Raw genomic sequence first — 23,072 nt, 5'->3', positions numbered from 1 at the left:
AATGATTGTCTGCAGTGTTCAGCTGTACCTGTGACAGATATCATTACTGCAGCCGGAATGGAAGATTCAGGGGATTTTTGAAATAAGTATGACTTTTTTTTCTAAACTCATTTCTAACGACACACTCTACTGACAAAGGGAATGGTAACGCACAGAAGTCAATTTATTCAAAGATTGCCATGAGGAATAACACAGGAGTGACAGAGGAGTGACAAAAGACAGATTTGTAGGAAAACAAGCTCCAGAGTTGATATGTCATGGGGATAAGTGTTTACTATAGCTAATATGTCAGGTGAAAATACAGCTCCTCTATAACAGTCCTGCACTTCTCACCCATTGTATCGACAGTCTTCTTTATTTCCATTGCTGTCATCTTTACCGCCGTCTTTGATTGTTCTTTGTTCTCTTTCCTCTTGTCAATTTCTGAGAGTTCTTTTTCAATATCAAATCTAAATTTAAAAAAAGAGAGAAAGCATTAAATAGGTTAAAATGATTCTCATGCACCAGCTGTTATATGTCATCCATAACGCCCCGGTGTGGATTCCTCTGAAACACTTTTACAAATTTCAAGCCATGTTCAGAGAATTAATTTGGAAAAAAGGCACAGCTCGGATTAAATATACACATTACAGAGGGGGAAGGAGGAGGGAGGATTGGTTGCCCCTAACCCGTGGCTGTATTTTCTTGCCTCCCAATTGCAACAGTTTAAGCTGCTTCAGGGCTCTACAGCATCCATTGTCCAGGGGTATGTGGGGGGGAAACCAAATTATCTCATTTTTGGAAGCAGGTTATTTGGGGGAAAAATAAGATGAAGCTCCCCACTCTAGTCCTTATGATTAAAACCTGGGGAAAAAACTAAGCAACTCCTTAATATTGATGGATTTACTCCAGCTACTCCCATATGGCAAAACCCAAAGTTGATGGAAATATTCAGGTTAGAGGGCTTTAGCCCCTGGCGACAAGCAGGGATCCTGTTTATAGATCAATTCAGTTGGATGGAGTCTTTAAAAGTTTTCAGCAGTTAAGAGATGATTTCCAGCTACCACATACCGGTAAGTATTTTTTTTTAGTACCTTCAATTGAGACACGCATATCATATTTCTCAATCAGAAAATGTAAAACCAAAAAACAAGGAAAGACGGCAGCTCGATCCTGTACTCAGAGTTTGTTATTAGAAAAGACAATTCTGGATCAATCATAGGAAGTCTCATAAAACATAGAGGAACAGAATCTGAAATTTACATTTTTTTGGTGGTCAATGACCAAATGATATAAGAATATAAAACTAAAAGAAACCATTTATTTATACCAGATCTTTCTTTTAACCATGTTTCTTGATCAGCATGTCTAGTCTGGTACGTAGAGGATAAAATGATCAAAGTGAATGTCTGCCCTTGAATATTGCTGTTTGGAGCCTTTTATATTTATGCAGGGGATGATGAGTGCAGTAGGCAGAGATTCACTTCAAAAATGCCACAAAGCTTACATTGGTGAAGGCCACAGGCTCGATTAGCCGACTGTTATGTGCTCCATGAGTCCATTAACATGCAAACTCCAATTATTGAGATAGTAACACTTTTCCATTGTTTACAGCTCGTTGCCTTGGAGACCGACCAACACTGCAGTCTAGTTTGTAAGCACTGCGCTGAAGAACTGAGGCTAGCTGGATAAGGAGGTAACAGTGCACTGTCCTGCATCATTACAGCACTTACAAGCCCAATACATTCGGCCTTGCTGCTTTGCAAAGCTGCTACTTGTTCCTCCATTTAAAGCTCAAAATTTCACAAGGTTCACATCTTCCCCACCTTTGCTGGATGCTAGTCTGAGAAGACAGGTGCTGCAAGCAAAAGTCGCTGGGGTTACTACTTGAGGGATCTGCCTTACATAATTATACAAATTACCGCCCTAGGGACTGCTTTGTGACTTCTCATGGTTTCCTGTGCCCCCCAATGAAGCAACCGAGAAAAGAGGATTTTTGGACGTTTTACAACCATTCTTTTCAAGTTTAAGGAGTTGTCCACCTTTGGAGACAATATATTTTTCCTTACTTAAATGCATGTATTTGGGGCTAAAAATAGGATTTTTGGTATTCACCGTAGAATCCCTTTCTTGCACCTTCCATTGGGGGACACAGGAAACCACGGGTGTATGCTGCTGCCACCAGGAGGCTGACACTGAGTATTACAACCTTAAGAAAAAAAAGTCAGCTCCTCCTCATTAGGCTATACCTGCCTATTGGTAACCAAGCTATTCAGTTAGGAAGAGAAGCAGTAGGAGAGGGAGGAAAATCTAAATTAATGTACACACTCGCCCAACAAAGCAAACTGAACAAAAGGGTGGGTGAGGTGTAACCCAATTAAGGCTACGAGAAAAGTCCAAAAATCCTCTTTTCTCGGTTGCTTCATTGGGGGACACAGGAAACCATGAGAATTCACAAAGCTGTCCCAAGAGCAGGAAATATGTATAAATGTCTAATAAAAATCCCTCAAGTAATAACCCGAGCGACTGTCGCTTGCAGCACCTGTCTTCTCAGACTAGCATCCACCAAAATTGGGGAAGGTGTGAATCTTGTGAAATTTTGAGTAGTCAATGGAGGACCAAGTAGCAGCCTTACAAAGCAGCAAGGCCGATCCCTGATGGCAAATAGTCTAGGAATCCCCCACTGCCGAAAAGAATGAGTCTTGACCCCCAGTGAGAGCAATGCTCTTAACTTTATAAGCATCCAGAATGGCAGACCAAATACAGCAGGCAATGGTTGCCTTAGAGGAAGAGGGACTTTGGTGAGGTCCTTTTGGAATATCAAACAGGGAGTCAGAACATCTGAAGGAGGCTGTACACTGTCAGGTAGTGGCGCACCACTCTGACCAGACCCAAACAATGTAACGATTTCTCTGTAGGATTAGAAGGGGAAGAACAGAATGAAGGAAGACCGATCTCTTAGTTAAGGTGGAAGGAAGAAACTACCTTGAGAAGAACGAAGGCACCAGAAGCAACACCACCTTTTCCAGGTGAAGGACGAAAAATGGAGAATGGCAGAAAAGAACCACAAGTTTATATATTTGCCTGATGAAAGTAATAAAAGTCATGACCACCCCCTTTCAGGAAAGCTAGAGCGGAGAAATGCTAGGTTCAAAGGAAGGACACTGTAATGCGCTCAGCACCAGGTTATGCTCATAGGGATCCAAAGGAGGCCAGTAAGACGGAACAGGGTGGGCCACACCTTGAAGAAGAATCCTGACTAGAGGTTTGGAACCTACATCTTGAAGAAAACAGATCGGGCCAAACCTGGCACTTGAGGGAGCTGAGGACTAAGCCAGACACAAGAGGCAACTGTAGGAAAGAGAGAAAGTAAGGAAGGAAAAAACCTTAGGGGAGACTTCATGAGATTCACACCAATGGAAAAGCCTTCCAGGTATGATAGTAGATACAAGACGAGGATGGCTTCCATGCCTTAATCACTGTCTGAACAACTGAATCAGAAAATCCTGAAGATTTTAGAACTGCGACTTCAACAGCCATGCCGCTAAACTGAGAAACCGATAATTTGAGTAGAATAGAGTACCTTGGGAGTGAATGTTTGGTTGATCCACAAGTCTCCACAGAACGTCTGGGAGGAGGTTGACTACTTTGGCGTACCATGATCTTCTGGGCCAGTCCATGGCCACGAAGATGATGGGGATTCCTTCTGATTTGATCATCTTGAGCAACTTGGGTAGCAGAGATAGAGGAGAAAACAGATAAGGGAGAATAAACTGAGACCAAAGAATCGTCAAAGTGTTGGATTCAACCGCTAGAGTGTAGGAGTACGTGTGATTGGATGCAATCAGGTCGATGTCTTGAGTGCCCCACTGTAGGCAGATCTGATAGAAGAGTCAGCTGCATAAACAACACTTACACGGTTAATTCTTCACGTCTTAGAAAGTCAGCGGCCCCGTTGCCTACCTTTAGGAAGTTTATCGCGCTAAAATTGCTAGGATTCTATGTTCTGCCCAGTTGTGAATTTGTGAGACCTCCCTTCGCGATTTCTTGACGACTCCAAGTCCCTCCTTGATGGCAGATACAGTATAAGCCACAATGGTGGTATCTTCAGACTGGGAGACCTGTCAGTTGGCCCTGCTAATGTAAGAGTGCAAGGCGAATTGTTCTGATTTCCAGGATGCTGATGGGAAGAAGAAAGGCTTCAAGACTTTTCCACCAACCTTGCGCTGTAAACTTCCAGAACACTGCTTCTTAACGGAGAAGACTGGCGTCCTTCAACACAATCTGCCAATGAATAGGAAGGAAGGACCGAGAAGGATGAGGGAAAGTCCTGCCACCAGATTACAGGCTGTCTGACTCAAGGAGAAGGATTTGGAGATTCAATGAGAGAACAGATTTGTCTTAACGGGACAGCATGGCCAGAGGCAGAGGCCTAGTGCGAAACTGAGCAAATGGGATAGCTTCAATAGCCGCCACAATCTGGCTTAGCACACTTAATGCAGAAGCAGACATGAAAATGAGAAAGGCGGCACAGGGATTGGATGATAGCAGAAAAAGATGGTCTCTCTGACCAGGCGTTGTTGACTATAGTGAGCAACCAGTGATTATCTCAGATTGGGGAGTCCCTTACAAAGGAGAACTTGTTGCTTCTGGTCCGTGAGAATTGGTTGATTGTGTGGACGCCATGAAGGACTCGCCTTGAACTATGGTCTCCTCTTATCTTCAAGGATGGAAGGTCTCTCTTAGCAGATAGACGGGAACTGAATAAAGGAGCGAAAATAAGGAGGCTTTCAGTTCAACAAAAATTGAGATGGTCTTATCTGTGGGAGTAGGGTGCTCTTTACACCTGTAGCATCTGAATGATCTAAACCAGCTTCTCTTCAAAAAGACAAGAGCCACATAAGGGGAGGTTCATGAGTAACCATTTGGATGCATGGTCCGTGTTACACGCCTTAAACCAGAGGATTTGTCAGGTAGCTACACTTTTGCTTGGAGCTTGGGCATAACAGATGGCTGTTTCAACAGAGACAGAACAAAGATGCTTACTCACATGGTCAATCTGATCTGCAAGATCTGCCAGTATATAAAGATAATAGAGACCCAGATAAGCCTTGTCAGAGGTGTTTTGCACAGGTTGTGACAGCCTTAGCAACTCAGGTAGCCGCAAGAGCTGGACACAGGGCTAATCCTGCAGCTTCAAGTGCGGACTTGATGATGGATTCTACCCTTCGATCTTCAAGGTTCTTTAGAAACGTTGCGTCAAAGAGTGGTAGAATCATGGACTATGACAGGCTGGTCAGGACACCAGAGGATCCACCAAGAGATAGGAGGACCAGGGGGCAATGAGATCAGCAGGAAAATGAAACAACATTTTATTATGTTTTTGTCTATGAAAATGCTTTTCGGTTTGCGCCCACTAATTGTCCGGTACATCATTGAACTTCGAGTGATAAGAAAATAATTTGGCGGTACATCTGACCCTCCTGAATGACATGAAGTATGCAGGGAGTGAGGGATCCGCTACCTTCATGTAGAAGGTTTGGTGTACAGCACAAACAAGATTATCAACCATGTCTCTCAGCCATAGGCTGATCGGAATCCAGATCCAAATCTGAATCAGAGTTGTGATCCAATACTTGAGGCAATCTATCCTTGGGGAACAAAAGTGTGATGGTGAGAGCAGTCTCACAGTCATGGAGAAAGACGAAGATTCGGATGAAGAACTCACTCTAGGCCTAGACCGTTGATGTGCTCTTCCATGCTGGTATAAAGTGGCTGGTGTGTCTCACCCCCTCTAGGCAGTGGTCGTAGCACCCCAGTGTGGTAGTAGACATGTGCATTTGCTCCATGATAGTGACCAGGTCTGTGATACCTTGGTCAAATCTGCAACAGACTGAGAGAGTTTAGTGGCCCAGGCTGGAGGGGACATGTTCTTGTCGCGGGGAGCTCTGGAGGCAGGGATGTTGGGAAGCAGTCATCTGAAGTCACAATGGGATGGGGCTCCTGTGTCCCCCAACAGACACAGTAATAGAATAAGAAAAGGAGGGGTAATGTAGGAATGCTGTAGTTTTGAGGAAGTAGTGGTTGCAAATACTGATGAGTGGAAGGATCGCCCGTGCAATCGTCTGATTGTCAGGGAGGAAGAGGGCATGGCCTGCCGGGACTAGCTAGGCCCCAATCCCAGCGGAGGCAACAGGATTTCGCAGGTGGGAGGGGGCCCATACGGGGGTGGCAAAGCAAAAGGGAATTCAGGGGGAAGAAAGAAGGCTGAAAATGAACAACCAGAAAAAGACAGGGTATGAGTGCCGTAAAAGATGGGCCTAGAGCTAGTGCAACACAGCTGGAAGCGAGGAGAAGATCCAATTGCCGGTCCTGAAGATTGAGCCATCAATAGTCAGTATCTGGAGGAGAAGATCTTCTGCTCCATCTTCGTTCCATGCGTGCGCAAGGTGTGTGGGGGGATGGGGGGGTTGAGGCGAGCAGGAAGAAATGGGCAAGGACTATTTGCACAGTACCTTAATGTGTACAACCTTAATGTTGAGTGCAAGTGCTCGCTACTTGAGTTTGCAACAGGTATGCATGGAGTATCGCAAATGCCCACGTTTTTCTTGGCGTGTCTAACCGCCGCGAAATATGCCAGCACCTACAATATTTGATGCATATCCAAGCAACACGGCATCTGGTAATTATTCCAGCATATTTTACATTTAAAAGTCAAATGGCGCTCCTTCCCTTCCGAGGCTTGATGTGTGCTCAAACAGTAGATTTCCCCCACAAATACGGCATCAGCGTATTCAGGAGAAATTGCACAACAAGTTTTGGGGTCCATTTTCTACTATTACCCTTGTGAAAATAAAAAGTTTGGGTCTAAAGTAAATTTTTTGTGAAAATAATTAAATGTTCATTATTTCCTTCCACATTGCTTCAGTTCCTGTGAAGCACCTGAAGGGTTAATAAACTTCTTGAATGTGGTTTTGAGCATTTTGAGGCATGCAGTTTTTAGAATGGTGTCACTTTTGGGTATTTTATATCGTATAGGCCCCTCAAAGTCACTTCAAATGTGATGTGGTCCCGAAAAAAAAAAAGATTTTGTAAATTTTGTTGAAAAAATGAGAAATCGCTGGTCAGCTTTAACCCTTATAGCTTCCTAACAAAAAAAAAAAATTATGTTTCCAAAATTGCACTGATGTAAAGTAGACACGTGGGAAGTGTTATTGATTAACTATTTTGTGTGACATATCTCTGTTATTTAAGGGCATAAGAATTAAAAGTTTGAAAATTGTGAAATTTAAAAAAAAAAATATATATATATATTTTTTTTCCCCAAAATAATATCATTATCAGTATCATGAAGTACAATATGTCACGAATAAACGTTCTCAGAATCTGTGGGATGCGTGGAAGCGTTCCAGAGTTATAACCTCATAAAGTGACACTGGTTAGAATTGTTAAATTTGGCCTGGTCAGGAAGGTAAAAATTGTCTCAGTCATTAAATTAACAACACGCTGTCATATCCCAGGAGTGCGAGCTAGCACAGCCGGATCAGTCCCAGATGCCATGCGTCCATGGCCCACTTGTTCTGCATTTATTGGGCCAGTCATGTGCCTGTCATGCTCCCGGCCAATTCACATGACCTGCACTCAATGCAGTTGGAACCTCCTAAATAGCCAAGATATTTCCCTACAACTGCGCATAGAAAAGAAACAACTCAATCATTGTTTTATTTTGTTAGCTTTCTTTTTTTCGGGTCATAACATTTTGGCAGATAAACATAGCTGTTTTAATATAAACTATTTTTGCATATCAATTGCATTTTTCATAGAAAACTGTTCTTCCATGGTCAGATGATCAATGTTGCTTTATGAAGGTCTTTGTTTTTGCAGGAGACTTTATTTTCCACAGAATTGTGGCACACATTACCCATTGGTTAAAGAGCCAGCTTGTGCACTGATGACCTATCCTTAGGATAGGTCATCAATATCTGATCGGTGGGAGAGCGATACCCGGTACCCCACTGGTCAGCTGTTCCTGGTGCTAGCGGTGGGCAGAGGTTCTCAGATGTGCAGCTGCACAGCACAGCTCCGTCAACTGTATAGTAACCGCCGCTGTGTTCTGCACATCCGCCACCTATTAATTTGAAAAGGATGTGCAGTACCCGCCCGCAGCCACTGCCCATCTCTGCAACCAAGCACTTCTGCCCGCACGGAGAACAGATTTTCAGCGGGGGGCACCGGGCGTCACTCTGCCACCCAGGGGCGTAACTACAGCGGTTACCGCTGCTACAGTGCCTGGCGGAGGAGGGACCCGCTGATACCAGCAATTGCTTCAGGTGGATGCGCATTCAGCTGAAGTGTATTGCAGTGCACAGACCTGTCTGGTCCGTGCGTGGCAATACATGCTGCTGGCCAATCGGTGGATTATATTCAGGTGGTTATATCTCACTGGACGTTATTCACATAGGTGCACACCACCAAAAGGATAGTAGAATATTAGGGAAGGGAAAGGGGAAAAATGTGAATAAAAATGAACTTTTATTGAATCATCCATGTTTTTTTAGTGGAACACAGTGATGTTTTCAATCTCTACAGCTGTGATCTTACATACATCCCTACTGGATGTATGTATGTATATTTTAATCTATACATCATAATATTAACAATACAATAAAAGTTCATTTTTATTCACATCTTTCCCCTTTCCCGTCCCTAATAGTTTACTGGCCAATCAGTGGGCAGCAGCTGATGTAGGTGTACACGTGACCAGGGGCGCGGCTTCAGAAAAGGACTCCGAGCGGCGGGGGAGCAGAGGGAAGGTTTTTTTTTTTTTTTTTTTTAAATCAGTGAGTACTCAATGGCCATACTAATACATGGAAGACTATGGGCCGTGCATTATACTTCATGGATGACTATGGGCCGTGCATTATACTACATGGAAGACTATGGGCCGTGCATTATACTTCATGGATGACTATGGGCCGTGCATTATACTACATGGATGACTATGGGCCGTGCATTATACTACATGGATGACTATGGGCCGTGCATTATACTTCATGGATGACTATGGGCCGTGCATTATACTACATGGAAGACTATGGGCCGTGCATTATACTTCATGGATGACTATGGGCCGTGCATTATACTACATGGATGACTATGGGCCGTGCATTATACTACATGGAAGACTATGGGCCGTGCATTATACTTCATGGATGACTATGGGCCGTGCATTATACTACATGGATGACTATGGGCCGTGCATTATACTACATGGATGACTATGGGCCGTGCATTATACTACATGGATGACGATGGGCCGTGCATTATACTACATGGATGACTATGGGCCGTGCATTATACTACATGGATGACTATGTGCCGTGCATTATACTACATGGATGACTATGGGCCGTGCATTATACTACATGGATAACTATGGGCCGTGCATTATACTTCATGGATGACTATGGGCCGTGCATTATACTACATGGATGACTATGGGCCGTGCATTATACTATACTACATGGATGACTATGGGCCGTGCATTATACTACATGGATAACTATGGGCCGTGCATTATACTTCATGGATGACTATGGGCCGTGCATTATACTACATGGATGACTATGGGCCGTGCATTATACTATACTACATGGATGACTATGGGCCGTGCATTATACTACATGGATGACTATGGGCCGTGCATTATACTACATGGATGACTATGGGCCGTGCATTATACTACATGGATGACTATGGGCCGTGCATTATACTTCATGGATGACTATGGGCCGTGCATTATACTACATGGATGACTATGGGCTGTGCATTATATTACATGGATGACTATGGGCCGTGCATTATACTTCATGGATGACTATGGGCTGTGCATTATACTACATGGATGACGATGGGCCGTGCATTATACTACATGGATGACTATGGGCCGTGCATTATACTACATGGATGACTATGTGCCGTGCATTATACTACATGGATGACTATGGGCCGTGCATTATACTACATGGATAACTATGGGCCGTGCATTATACTTCATGGATGACTATGGGCCGTGCATTATACTACATGGATGACTATGGGCCGTGCATTATACTATACTACATGGATGACTATGGGCCGTGCATTATACTACATGGATGACTATGGGCCGTGCATTATATTACATGGATGACTATGGGCCGTGCATTATACTACATTGATGACTATGGGCTGTGCATTATACTACATGGATGACGATGGGCCGTGCATTATACTACATGGATGACTATGGGCCGTGCATTATACTACATGGATGACTATGTGCCGTGCATTATACTACATGGATGACTATGGGCCGTGCATTATACTACATGGATGACTATGGGCCGTGCATTATACTACATGGATGACTATGGGCTGTGCATTATACTACAAGGATGACTATGGGCCGTGCATTATACTACATGGATGACTATGGGCCGTGCATTATACTACATGGATGACTATGGGCCGTGCATTATACTACATGGATGACTATGGGCCGTGCATTATACTTCATGGATGACTATGGGCCGTGCATTATACTACATGGATGACTATGGGCTGTGCATTATATTACATGGATGACTATGGGCCGTGCATTATACTTCATGGATGACTATGGGCCGTGCATTATACTACATGGATGACTAAGGGCTGTGCATTATACTACATGGATGACTATGGGCCGTGCATTATACTACATGGATAACTATGGGCCGTGCATTATACTACATGGATGACTATGGGCCGTGCATTATACTACATGGATAACTATGGGCCGTGCATTATACTACATGGATAACTATGGGCCGTGCATTATACTACATGGATGACTATGGGCTCAGCATCATATATGGAGGTGCAGTATACTATATGGAGGACTATGGGGGGAGCATTATACTATATGGATGACTATGAGAGGTGCATTATAATATATGATCTATTTCAAGTGTTCATTTCTGTTAACCCCTTTCATGACCGGAGGTATTTTTGCTTTAGCTTTTCGTTTTTCGCTCCTCTTCTCCTCAGTGCCATAACTATTTATTTTTCCCTCACAATGGCCATGTGAGGGTTTGTTTTTTGCAGGACAAGTTGTACTTTTGAACGACACCATTGGTTTTAACATATACAGGTCCTTCTCAAAAAATTAGCATATAGTGTTAAATTTCATTATTTACCATAATGTAATGATTACAATTAAACTTTCATATATTATAGATTCATTATCCACCAACTGAAATTTGTCAGGTCTTTTATTGTTTTAATACTGATGATTTTGGCATACAACTCCTGATAACCCAAAAAACCTGTCTCAATAAATTAGCATATTTCACCCAGCCAATCAAATAAAAGTGTTTTTTAATAACAAACAAAAAAAAACAACAAATAATAATGTTCAGTTATGCACTCAATACTTGGTCGGGAATCCTTTGGCAGAAATGACTGCTTCAATGCGGCGTGGCATGGAGGCAATCAGCCTGTGACACTGCTGAGATGTTATGGAGGCCCAGGATGCTTCAATAGCGGCCTTAAGCTCATCCAGAGTGTTGGGTCTTGCGTCTCTCAACTTTCTCTTCACAATATCCCACAGATTCTCTATGGGGTTCAGGTCAGGAGAGTTGGCAGGCCAATTGAGCACAGTAATACCATGGTCAGTAAAAAAAAACTGCAATTCCAGTTTTTTGGGTTGTTTTTTTTTTTTTTTTTTTTTTTTTACCATGGTCTCTAAATGCTAAAACTGACCTGCCATTATGATTCTCCAGGTCAGTGCGAGTTCATAGACACCATACTTGTCTACAAATCTTTTTTATTTAAGTGGAGGAAAAAAATCCTAAAGGCCCCTTCACATTAAGCGACGCTGCAGCGATACCGACAACGATCCGGATCGCTGCAGCGTCGCTGTTTGGTCGCTGGAGAGCTGTCACACAGACCGCTCTCCAGCGACCAACGATGCCGGTAACCAGGGTAAACATCGGGTAACTAAGCGCAGGGCCGCGCTTAGTAACCCGATGTTTACCCTGGATACCATCCTAAAAGTAAAAAAAAACAAACACTACATACTTACCTACAGCTGTCTGTCCTCCAGCGCTGCGCTCTGCTTCTCTGCTCTCCTCCTGTACTGTCTGTGAGCCGGAAAGCAGAGCGGTGACGTCACCGCTCTGCTTTCCGGCTCACAGTCAGTGCAGGAGGAGAGCAGAGCACAGCGCTGGAGGACAGACAGCGGTAGGTAAGTATGTAGTGTTTGTTTTTTTTTACTTTTAGCATGGTAACCAGGGTAAACATCGGGTTACTAAGCGCGTCCCTGCGCTTAGTTACCCGATGTTTACCCTGGTTACCAGTGAAGACATCGCTGGATCGGTGTCACACACGCCGATCCAGCGATGTCTCCAGGGAGTCCAGCGACGAAATAAAGTTCTGGACTTTGTTCAGCGACCAACGATCTCCCAGCAGGGGCCTGATCGTTGGTCGCTGTCACACAGAACGATTTCATTAACGATATCGTTGCTACGTCACAAATAGCAACGATATCGTTAACAATATCGTTATGTGTGAAGGTACCTTAACTTTGGTTAAAAAAAAAATGGCACCATATTGCAAGACCTGTAGCGTCTCCATTTTTTGTAATTTAGGGCTGGATGAAGGCTTATGGTATGATTTTTTTTTTCTCGTTTGTGCTCCTTTTTCTACCACACTTTTTCCTTCCACTCAACATTCCATTAATATGCTTGGATACAGCACTCTGTGATCAGCCAGCTTCTTTAGCAATGACCTTTTGTGGCTTATCCTCCTTGTGGAGTGTGTCAATGACTGCCTCTGGACATCTGTCAGGTCTGCAGTCTTCCCCATGAGGCCATGTGCACACGTTCAGTATTTTTCACGTTTTTTTTCGCTATAAAAACGTGATAAAAACACACAAAAAATGCTTACATATGCCTCCTATTATTTACAGTGTATTCCGCATTTCTTGTGCAAATGTTGCATCTTTTTCTGCGAAAAAATCGCATCGCGTAAAAAAAAGCAACATGTTCATTAAATTGCGGGGATTCCGCACACCTAGGAATGCATTGATCTGCTTACTTTCTGCATGGGGCTGTGCACACCATGCGGGAAGTAAGCAGATTATGTGCAGTTGGTAACCAGGGTGGAGGAGAGGAGACTCTCCTCCACGGACTGGGCACCATATAATTGTTAAAAAAAAAAAAGAATTGAAATAAAAAATAGTGATATACTCACCTTCGATGGCCCTGGAGTCTTCCCGCCTCTCAGCGGTGCACGCTGCTGCTTCCGTTCCTATAGATGGTGTGTGTGAAGGACCTGCGATGACGTCGCCGTCTTGTGATTGGTCGCGTGACCGCTCATGTGACCGCGACGTCATCGAAGGTCCTTCACACACACACCATCTATAGGAACGGACGCCGCTGAGGAGATCGGCTGTCTGCAGGTGAGTATAACCATTTTTTTTATTTTTTTTATTATTTTTAAACATTCTATCCTTTACCATTGATGCTGCATAGGCAGAATCTATAGTAAAAAGTTGGTCACACTTGTCAAACACTATGTTTGACAAGTGTGACCAACCTGTCAGTCAGTTTTCCAAGCGATGCTACAGATCACTTAGAAAACTTTAGCATTCTGCAAGCTAATTTAAAACACGAAAAAAAACGGGAAAAAAACACACACAAAAAAAATGCGGATTTCTTGCAGAAAATTTCCGGTTTTCTTCAGGAAATTTCTGCAAGAAATCCTGACGTGTGCACATACCCTGATTGTGGAGCCTACTAAAACAGACTATGGGGCCTTTATAAATGCTTAGGAAGCCTTTTCAGCTATCTTTTGTTAATTATTCTAATTTACTGAGATAATGACTTTTGGGTTTTCATTGGCTGTAAGCCAATATCATCAACATTAACAGAAATAAACACTTGAACTAGATCACTCTATTTGTAATGACTCTATATAATATGAGTTTCACTTTTTGTTTTGAAGAACTGAAATAAATTAACTTTTTGATGATATTCTAATTTAATGAGAAGCACTTGCATATGCATATTCCATCCTGAAAATTGCAATTATCATATTTTTCGGACTATAAGACGCACTTTTTTCCTCCAAAAATGTGGAGGAAATGGGGGGTACGTCTTATAGTCCGGATGTCTCTAAACTGGCTGTTGTGGGGAGGTGAGGGAGCGGCTGCGGCTAACTGCGGTGCCCTCTGCTAAAGAGAAATGAATATTCACTCCATTCCACACCCATGGGCGTTGAAAAAAGTGAATATTAATTTCTCTTTAATAGTGAGCAGAGTGTTATCTGCAGCAGCTGGCTTCTTGCTGCCCAGCGTTCACATGTGAAAGCACGGCAGCTGCACTAAAGAGCACTTCAAGGAAGCGCAGGGAAGGTAAGAATGTTTTTTGTTTTTTTTCTGCTGGGGCCATGCATACCAGGATGAAGATGAGGGTCCTGCATACCTCAATAGGGATTGGGGCCAATAATACCAAGATAAGGATGGGGCCATGCATACCAGGACAGAGATGGGTTCCCTGCATACCAGGACAAGGATGGGGCCATGCATAACAGGATGGGGATGGGGGTCAATCATACCAGGATAAGGATGGGGCCATGCATAAAAGGACAGAGATAGGGCCCCTGCATACCAGGATAAGGATGAGGGGGCCATGCATACCAAGACATAGATGGGGTCCTGCATACCAGGATAGAGATAAGGGAGCCATGCATACCAGGAAGGGGGATATTACCTACTGTGTCCTCACCCATCCCCTGTAGATTGTGAGCCCTCGGGGGCAGGGTCCTCTCTCCTCCTGTACTAGTCATGACTTGTATTGTTAAGATTACTGTACTTGTTTTTTATTATGTATACCCCTCCTTACATGTAAAGCGCCATGGAATAAATGGCGTTATAATAATAAAAATAATATTAAGTATAGAATTGACCACATTTTTTGCGTCAATTTTTTTTTTGTAATTTCCTCCTCTAAAACCTAGGTGTGTCCTATGGTCCGGTGCGTCTTATAGTCCGAAAAATACGGTATATTCTTTTTAGAAACTTGCATTAACCAATGGGAAATACATAAAATAACACTGAAAAAAGCAGACTACTCACTTGTCCCAGTCTCGGTAATCTCTAGGAACCTTAGATCCAGATGACTGAAATTCTTTTTCTTTATGCTGAAAAATTATTTACAAAAAAATTACTTTTTTTTAGCAGAACAATTTTAGGCTGTTGGACATATGCACAGGTTTTCTTAATTTTGTTGCATTCATTTCAGCTTGTTCTTGGACTCCAAAAACAAGACTATAGCTTTACCAGAGATTCAAATCAAAAGTATAACCCCAAATCAATCCCCCTCAGGGGGAAGAGGTATACAGAGATAACCACTTATATAGAAAATATTTTAAAATGACCATATTTTATTAGTCAGATTTAAAATCCACAAAACATAGAATTATACATGTAATAAGACAAAAAAACAAAAAGGTGCCTCTTGCGTTAGTGGCAGCATGCCAGGTAAACCCCACATTATATTAATAGTATTATGATATAATATTTGAGCGGATCATATTGGGATATTAAATTATGTTCATGTCTTTGTCAGTGGGCAAACTTACAAAATCAGCAAGGGATCAAATAATTATAATACAGTACAGACCAAAAGTTTGGACACACCTTCTCATTTAAAGATTTTTCTGTATTTTCATGACTATGAAAATTGTACATTCACACTGAAGGCATCAAAACTATGAATTAACACATGTGGAATTATATACTTAACAATAAAGTGTGAAACAACTGAAATTATGTCTTATACTCTAGGTTCTTCAAAGTAGCCACCTTTTGCTTTGATGACTGCTTTGCACACTCTTGGCATTTTCTTGATGAGCTTCAAGAGGTAGTCATCGGGAATGGTCTTCCAACAATCTTGAAGGATTCCCAGAGATGCTTAGCGCTTGTTGGCCCTTTTGCCTTCACTCTGCGGTCCAGCTCACCCCAAACCATCTCGATTGGGTTCAGGTCTGGTGACGGTCGAGGCCAGGTCATCTGGCGTAGCACACCATCACTCTCCTTCTTGGTCAAACTTTTGCTCTGTACTGTATACTGCATATAGCCATTACATTAGGAAAATGATACCTTGTTAGTTGCTGGACTATAACTGCGGATGGGTGGCAGAATATCAGTGTTTTGCTCTGGGACGGTCTTTTGTTGGTCTTTAAGTTTGATGTCGGTTAAAAAATTCTGAAAGAAAAAAAGAAACAAAGGTGTAGCAAGAACCGACAGATATAATGTGAGATCCCGGTGTATAGTCCGGAGCTGCGCTCATGATTCTGCAGCGCTCATAGCTAACATTGGTAAGATTTACTTGATTGCTCAGTTCCGCACACACCTGGCACTGGCTATTTGTATACTGGGAAGTGTGGCCGTTAGTGCACGGTCACACATTCAGTATTTGGTCAGTATTTTACATCAGTATTTGTATGCAAAACCAGGAGTGGAACAGAGGAAAAGTATAATAGAAACATGTCACCACATCTGTATTTATCACCCACTCCTGGTTTTGGCTTATAAATACTGATGTAAAATACTGACCAAATACTGAAAATGTGAACGTGACCTTATACTAAATAATGGAAAATCTTTTGCTTGTTTTTTTAAACAAGAAATGGACCCCGTGCACTGGACTGTGAGTAGCTCAGCTGTGGGGGATAGCGGTATGTTCCTGACAACACGCTTGTCGACAGTTTTCAAAACCAACAATGAGAATTGTATGTTACTAATACCTCTTATATGGCCAGTGTCACACTAGGCGTCCATTTTTTACGGCCGTAATACGCAGTAATTGTCCCAAAACACTGTTCCATATTCAATGCGAGGATGCGATTTTTACGCACAAATTTATCCGTGTGTCATCTGTATGGCTTCCGTACGGCAATTTTTTCTCGCAGGCTTGCAAAATGGACATATCATGGATCCGTCGGCTCAAATATTCTTACAAACACACACACATATATATATATACAGTGGGGCAAAAAAGTATTTAGTCAGTCAGCAATAGTGCAAGTTCCACCACTTAAAAAGATGAGAGGCGTCTGTAATTTACATCGTAGGTAGACCTCAACTATGGGAGACAAACTGAGAAAAAAAAATCCAGAAAATCACATTGTCTGTTTTTTTATAATTTTTTTTGCATATTATGGTGGAAAATAAGTATTTGGTCAGAAACAAACAATCAAGATTTCTGGCTCTCACAGACCTGTAACTTCTTGTTTAAGAGTCTCCTCTTTCCTCCACTCATTACCTGTAGTAATGACACCTGTTTAAACTTGTTATCAGTATAAAAAGACACCTGTGCACACCCTCAAACAGTCTGACTCCAAACTCCACTATGGTGAAGACCAAAGAGCTGTCAAAGGACACCAGAAACAAAATTGTAGCCCTGCACCAGGCTGGGAAGACTGAATCTGCAATAGCCAACCAGCTTGGAGTGAAGAAATCAACAGTGGGAGCAATAATTAGAAAATGGAAGACATACAAGACCACTGATCTCCCTCGATCTGGGGCTCCACGCAAAATCCCACCCCGTGGGGTCAGAATGATCACAAGAACGGTGAGCAAAAATCCCAGAACCACGCGGGGGGACCTAGTGAATGAACTGCAGAGAGCTGGGACCAATGTAACAAGGCCTACCATAAGTAACACCCTACGCCACCATGGACTCAGATCCTGCAGTGCCAGACGTGTCCCACTGCTTAAGACAGTACATGTCCGGGCCCGTCTGAAGTTTGCTAGAGAGCATTTGGATGATCCAGAGGAGTTTTGGGAGAATGTCCTATGGTCTGATGAAACCAAACTGGAACTGTTTGGTAGAAACACAACTTGTCGTGTTTGGAGGAAAAAGAATACTGAGTTGCATCCATCAAACACCATACCCACTGTAAAGCATGGTGGTGGAAACATCATGCTTTGGGGCTGATTCTCTGCAAAGGGGCCAGGACGACTGATCCGGGTACATGAAAGAATGAATGGGGCCATGTATCGTGAGATTTTGAGTGCAAACCTCCTTCCATCAGCAAGGGCATTGAAGATGAAATGTGGCTGGGTCTTTCAACATGACAATGATCCAAAGCACACCACCAGGGCAATGAAGGAGTGGAAGCATTTCAAGGTCCTGGAGTGGCCTAGCCAGTCTCCAGATCTCAACCCTATAGAAAACCTTTGGAGGGAGTTGAAAGTCCGTGTTGCCAAGCGAAAAGCCAAAAACATCACTGCTCTAGAGGAGATCTGCATGGAGGAATGGGCCAACATACCAATAATAGTGTGTGGCAACCTTGTGAAGACTTACAGAAAACTTTTGACCTCTGTCATTGCCAACAAAGGATATATTACAAAGTATTGAGATGAAATTTTGTTTCTGACCAAATACTTATTTTCCACCATAATATGCAAATAAAATGTTAAAAAATCAGACAATGTGATTTTCTGGATTTTTTTTTCTCAGTTTGTCTCCCATAGTTCAGGTCTACCTATGATGTAAATTACAGACGCCTCTCATCTTTTTAAGTGGTGAAACTTGCACTATTGCTGACTGACTAAATACTTTTTTGCCCCACTGTATTTCATACAGCGCTAGATAGCAGAAAAGCCGGTAATTCAATTGCCGGCTTTTCCGATCTCCTTCTCAAACCCGACATGATATGAGACCTGATTTACATACAGTAAACCATCTCATATCCCTTCTTTTATTACATATTCCGCTTTAGTAATGTAAGAAGTGTCTTTGTGTCAAATTTGGGGACTCTAGCTATTAAAGGGGTTAAATCCCAGAAAAAATTGGCGTGGGCTCCCGCACAATTTTCTCCGCCAGAGTAGTAAAGCCAGTGACTGAGGGCAGATATTAATAGCCTGGAGAGGGTCCACGGTTATTGCCCCCCCCCCGGCTAAAAACACCTGCCCCCAGCCACCCCAGAAAAGGCACATCTGGAAGATGCGCCTATTCTGGCACTTGGCCACTCTCTTCCCATTCCCGTGTAGCGGTGGGATATGGGGTAATGAAGGGTTAATGCCACCTTGCTATTGTGAGGTGACATTAAGCCAGGTTAATAATGGAGAGATGTCAATTATGACACCTATCCATTATTAATCCAATAGTATGAAATGGTTAAAAAAAAACACACACATTAGGAAAACGGTAATTAGACCTACCGGTAATTGTATTTCCAGGAATCCATCCTGACAGCACCATTGAGGTCGTCCTTCTTATCCATGAAATGTTTAAAAAAACACACACACATTATTACAAAGTATTTTAATGAAATAAAGACACAGGGTGTTTTAATATTTTATTATACTCTTAATCCACCTGATGACCCTTGTCACCTGAAACAAAATTGTTTCTCTAGAACACCGCTGGGTATTTTGCGCAAGTCACACTGCTGGTCCGTGTGTAATCCGTAATTTTTTCGCCCCCACAGACTTTCATTGGCGTATTTTTTGCGCAATATGCTGACAAACGCAGCATGCTGCGGTTTTCTACGGCCTTAGAACATCGTATAATACGGATGCGTAATATATGGCAGATAGGAGCTGCCCCATAGAGAATCATTGGACCATGTGCAATGCGTATTTTCTGGACTTATTTTCTGCGCTCATACGCCCGTAAAACTCGCTAGTGTGACGCCGGCTTTACTCAGAACCAGCAACTGGACCAGGGGAGGGTGAGAAAAGTAAGTTTGTTTATTTGTATTTTAGTACTAATGGAGTCATAGGAAAAAAATTCCTGAAAGGCAGCAACCACTTTTACTATGCCACCTGAAAACAGTCTTCTCTGATGCTAATTTAGCAGTTCTCTGATTGCTGAGCCCTGTATAACCCCGCTCACACCACTGATTGGCCAGGGTGGATATACAGAGATCATGGATGTTGAGGACTTCATAGCAGCAATTTTACTAGTCCTCTAATGATAATCTCCTGATGATAAAACAGGGATTTTATTAAAACTACAGCAAGCAGCTCAGTAAGTGACACATTCCGGCAATCAGGGTCTCTGCCCCTACATCATGCTGATCTCAGATTACATAACAAAAACCTGCTGACAGATTCCCTTTAACCTTTCTGCAGCAGCAAATCCACAGACCAAACTGTCCCAAAATCTGCACAAATTTTACATTCTGTCTTGTGTGAACGTAACCTTAACCCCCTCTGATGTGTGACATGTGTATGGGATTGTGCTTAGGACCTGAGCCTGCTCCTCACACGGCGGATGTCAGCTGTGTTATAAAACCGGCATCCAGATCTCTGCTGTTAACCCCTTAAATGCAGCAGTCAATCTCTTATGCAGGCTGAAGTCACTAAAGGGAACTAAAAAAAACAAACCTTTAACCCCTTTCTGACATGGTTAATTTTCATTTCTGCACTTTATTTCTTTCTTTCTCCTTGTCTAAGAGCCGTAACTTTTCTGTCCGCATAGATGTATGGAGCTTATGTTTTGCTGGGCGAGTTGCACTTTTGAATGACTCTCCACATTTTACTACATAATGTACTGGAAAAGGAGAAAAAAAATCCAAGTGCAGCAAAATTGCAAGAAAATAAAAATGCAATTTTGACATTTTTTTGCTAAAAATGATCTGGCATCTGGAATTGTCCTATGTCAGTATGATTAAGGTGAGATCAAACTTGTCCAGTTATTTTAATACTGTAGTGATGAAAACAAACATTGGAAATTTGTTAAAAAAACAAACAAACACAAAAATGGACTCTATGGGAGCAGAGATAGCCCATAAGTGTATTTTTTATGGTTTTTTTTTTTTTGCTACTTTTAGAGTATGTGCACACGTTGCGGATTTGGCTGCGGATCCATTGCAGATTTGGCCCTGCGGATCCGCAGCAGTTTTCCATGTGGTGTACAGTACCATGTAAACCTATGGAAAACAAAATCCGCTGTGCAGATGCTGTGGAAAAATCCGTGCAGAAACGCAGCAGTTTATTTTCCGCAGCATGTCAATTCTTTGTGTGGAATCCGCAGCGTTTTACACCTATTCCATTATAGGAATCCGCAGGTGTAAAAACGCAGGCGAAATCCACACAAAATCTGCACAAAATCCGCAGAAAACCCGCAAGTAAAACGCAGGTCATTTTACCTGCGGATTCGGCAAAATCCGCAATGGAATCCACAACGTGTGCACATACCCTTACTGTATTTGTTAGTTCCCTCAGGGTATCGTGCCACTTGTACTATATAGAGCAATACTTCAATTCCACAGGTTGGGCTTCAATGAGTCTCCATGATGGCAGGCATGAGTTTAAAAAAAAAAAAACCTGGGCTGCCACAGCAGCCCATCGGCACCCTGCGATCACGCTGCGGGGAGGCCAATGGGCGCATAGAGTTACACATTCCATGTCAGATCGTTGTTAATGCTGCTGTCAGCGACTTATATTAGGTTAACATTGGCGGACATAGTCCCGCTCCACCTGTGGCTGTTAGATGCAGATCCTAGCAGTGACAAGCAGCCACTACATGCTGGGTATGGACACGGCTCATCTAGCGAGCCTGCTTCATACACCAGCTTACATCTTGTGCCGTACCAGTATGACAAATGTGGGGGAGGGGTAAAAAAAAAAAGGTATTAAGCTTACCGTTAATTATGTTTCCAGGAGTGCATACTGACAGCACCCTGGAGGACGTCCTTCTCCCCCTTTGCTGGGACAGGAAACACACGAGAGTTCAAAAGGGCATGTCCCACCCCCAATCCTCAGTGTTGTAACAAGAACCACCTCATGGACATTCAGAAAAAAAGACTTTTTTAATAGAAACAATATATATATATATATATATATATATATACACACATTAGATTAGTCATAAACATATTTACTCATATGTTAAAATAACATGCATACATTTTATACCAGAACATAATACATCTTATGTCAGGCATCATACATAGAGGATCTCAGTACTACAGGGAGGGAACTACCAGTGCTGTCAGTATGGACTCCTGGAAACATAATTAACGGTAAGCTTAATACCTATTTTCCAGGACGTCCCTCCTGACAGCACCCTGGAGAGTACCAAAGCACCTCCTTAGGGTGGGATTACTGCCTGGAGAACCCTTCTCCCAAATGCCGTATGTTGACCAGACAGAACATCAAGTTTATAGTGTCTACAAAATGTATTAGCACTAGCCCAAGTGGCTGCCTTACAGATCTGCTCAAGAGATGCACCTGCTCTCTCAGCCCACGAAGTAGCTATCCCTCTAGTAGAATGAGCGTGAAGACCCCTTGGAAAAGGAAGCCCTTCAGACTGATAAGCCTCGGAGATCACCGAAGTGATCCAACGAGCAATAGAAGCTTTAGAAGCCTTCTTACCCTTATTCTTCCCTCCAAACAAAATAAACAAATTCGGGTCGATACGCCATGAGTTGGTGGCTGCTAAGTAGTCTAGAACCGCCTGTCTGACATCGAGGGAATGAAGGGCTCGTTCTTTCTCATTAGCCGGATTATTACAGAAGGATGGTAGCACGATCTCCTGATTTCTGTTTTTTACTGACCCCACTTTTGGAATAAAGGAAGGATCCAATCTAAGAACTAGACTATCTTCTCTAATCTGAAGGTAAGGGTCCCTAATACATAGGGCCTGGATTTCCCCCACTCTTTTAGCCGTAGTAATTGCCACTAGGAATGCTGTTTTACGAGTGAGTACAGAAATGGGCATATTTTCGGCCGGGGCGAAAACATCTTTACAGAGGAATCTGAGGACCAGATTTAGGTCCCAGGATGGCGAGATCTGTCTAATAGTAGGGCGCAACCTCTGGGTGGCTCTGATAAACCTGACTATCCACGGGTGAGATGCTAGGGGGTAGTCAAGAAAAGAACTAAGTGCCGAAATCTGCACTTTCAGAGAGCTAGGTTTGAGACCTTTATCAAACCCGGCCTGCAGGAAGTCTAAAATTCTAGGTAAGTCGGGAGCACCTGCCGTAACCTCAGACCTGCCACCCTCCAGACAGAAACGTCTCCAGATCTTCAGGTAAATTGCCGATGTGAC

General features: G+C 42.8%; 1 protein-coding gene across 1 annotated transcript in view; it reads right to left on the bottom strand.

Annotated features, from left to right (window-relative positions):
* The window catches only part of SPAG1 (sperm associated antigen 1), a 142,148-nt gene that overhangs the window by 91,569 nt on the left and 27,507 nt on the right, over positions 1–23,072 (bottom strand). The window contains exons 4-6 of the mRNA XM_069731651.1: positions 16,166–16,270; positions 15,140–15,204; positions 334–449 (exon numbers count right to left, since the gene is read on the bottom strand). Coding sequence (XP_069587752.1) covers positions 334–449; positions 15,140–15,204; positions 16,166–16,270 — 286 coding nt within the window. The remainder of the gene's footprint in view (positions 1–333; positions 450–15,139; positions 15,205–16,165; positions 16,271–23,072) is intronic.

Source organism: Ranitomeya imitator, chromosome 6, assembly GCF_032444005.1.
Source record: "Ranitomeya imitator isolate aRanImi1 chromosome 6, aRanImi1.pri, whole genome shotgun sequence".
Classification (NCBI taxonomy): Eukaryota; Metazoa; Chordata; class Amphibia; order Anura; family Dendrobatidae; genus Ranitomeya; species Ranitomeya imitator.
Note: the sequence above shows the minus strand (reverse complement) of the source record. Positions and strands in the feature narration are given on the sequence as shown.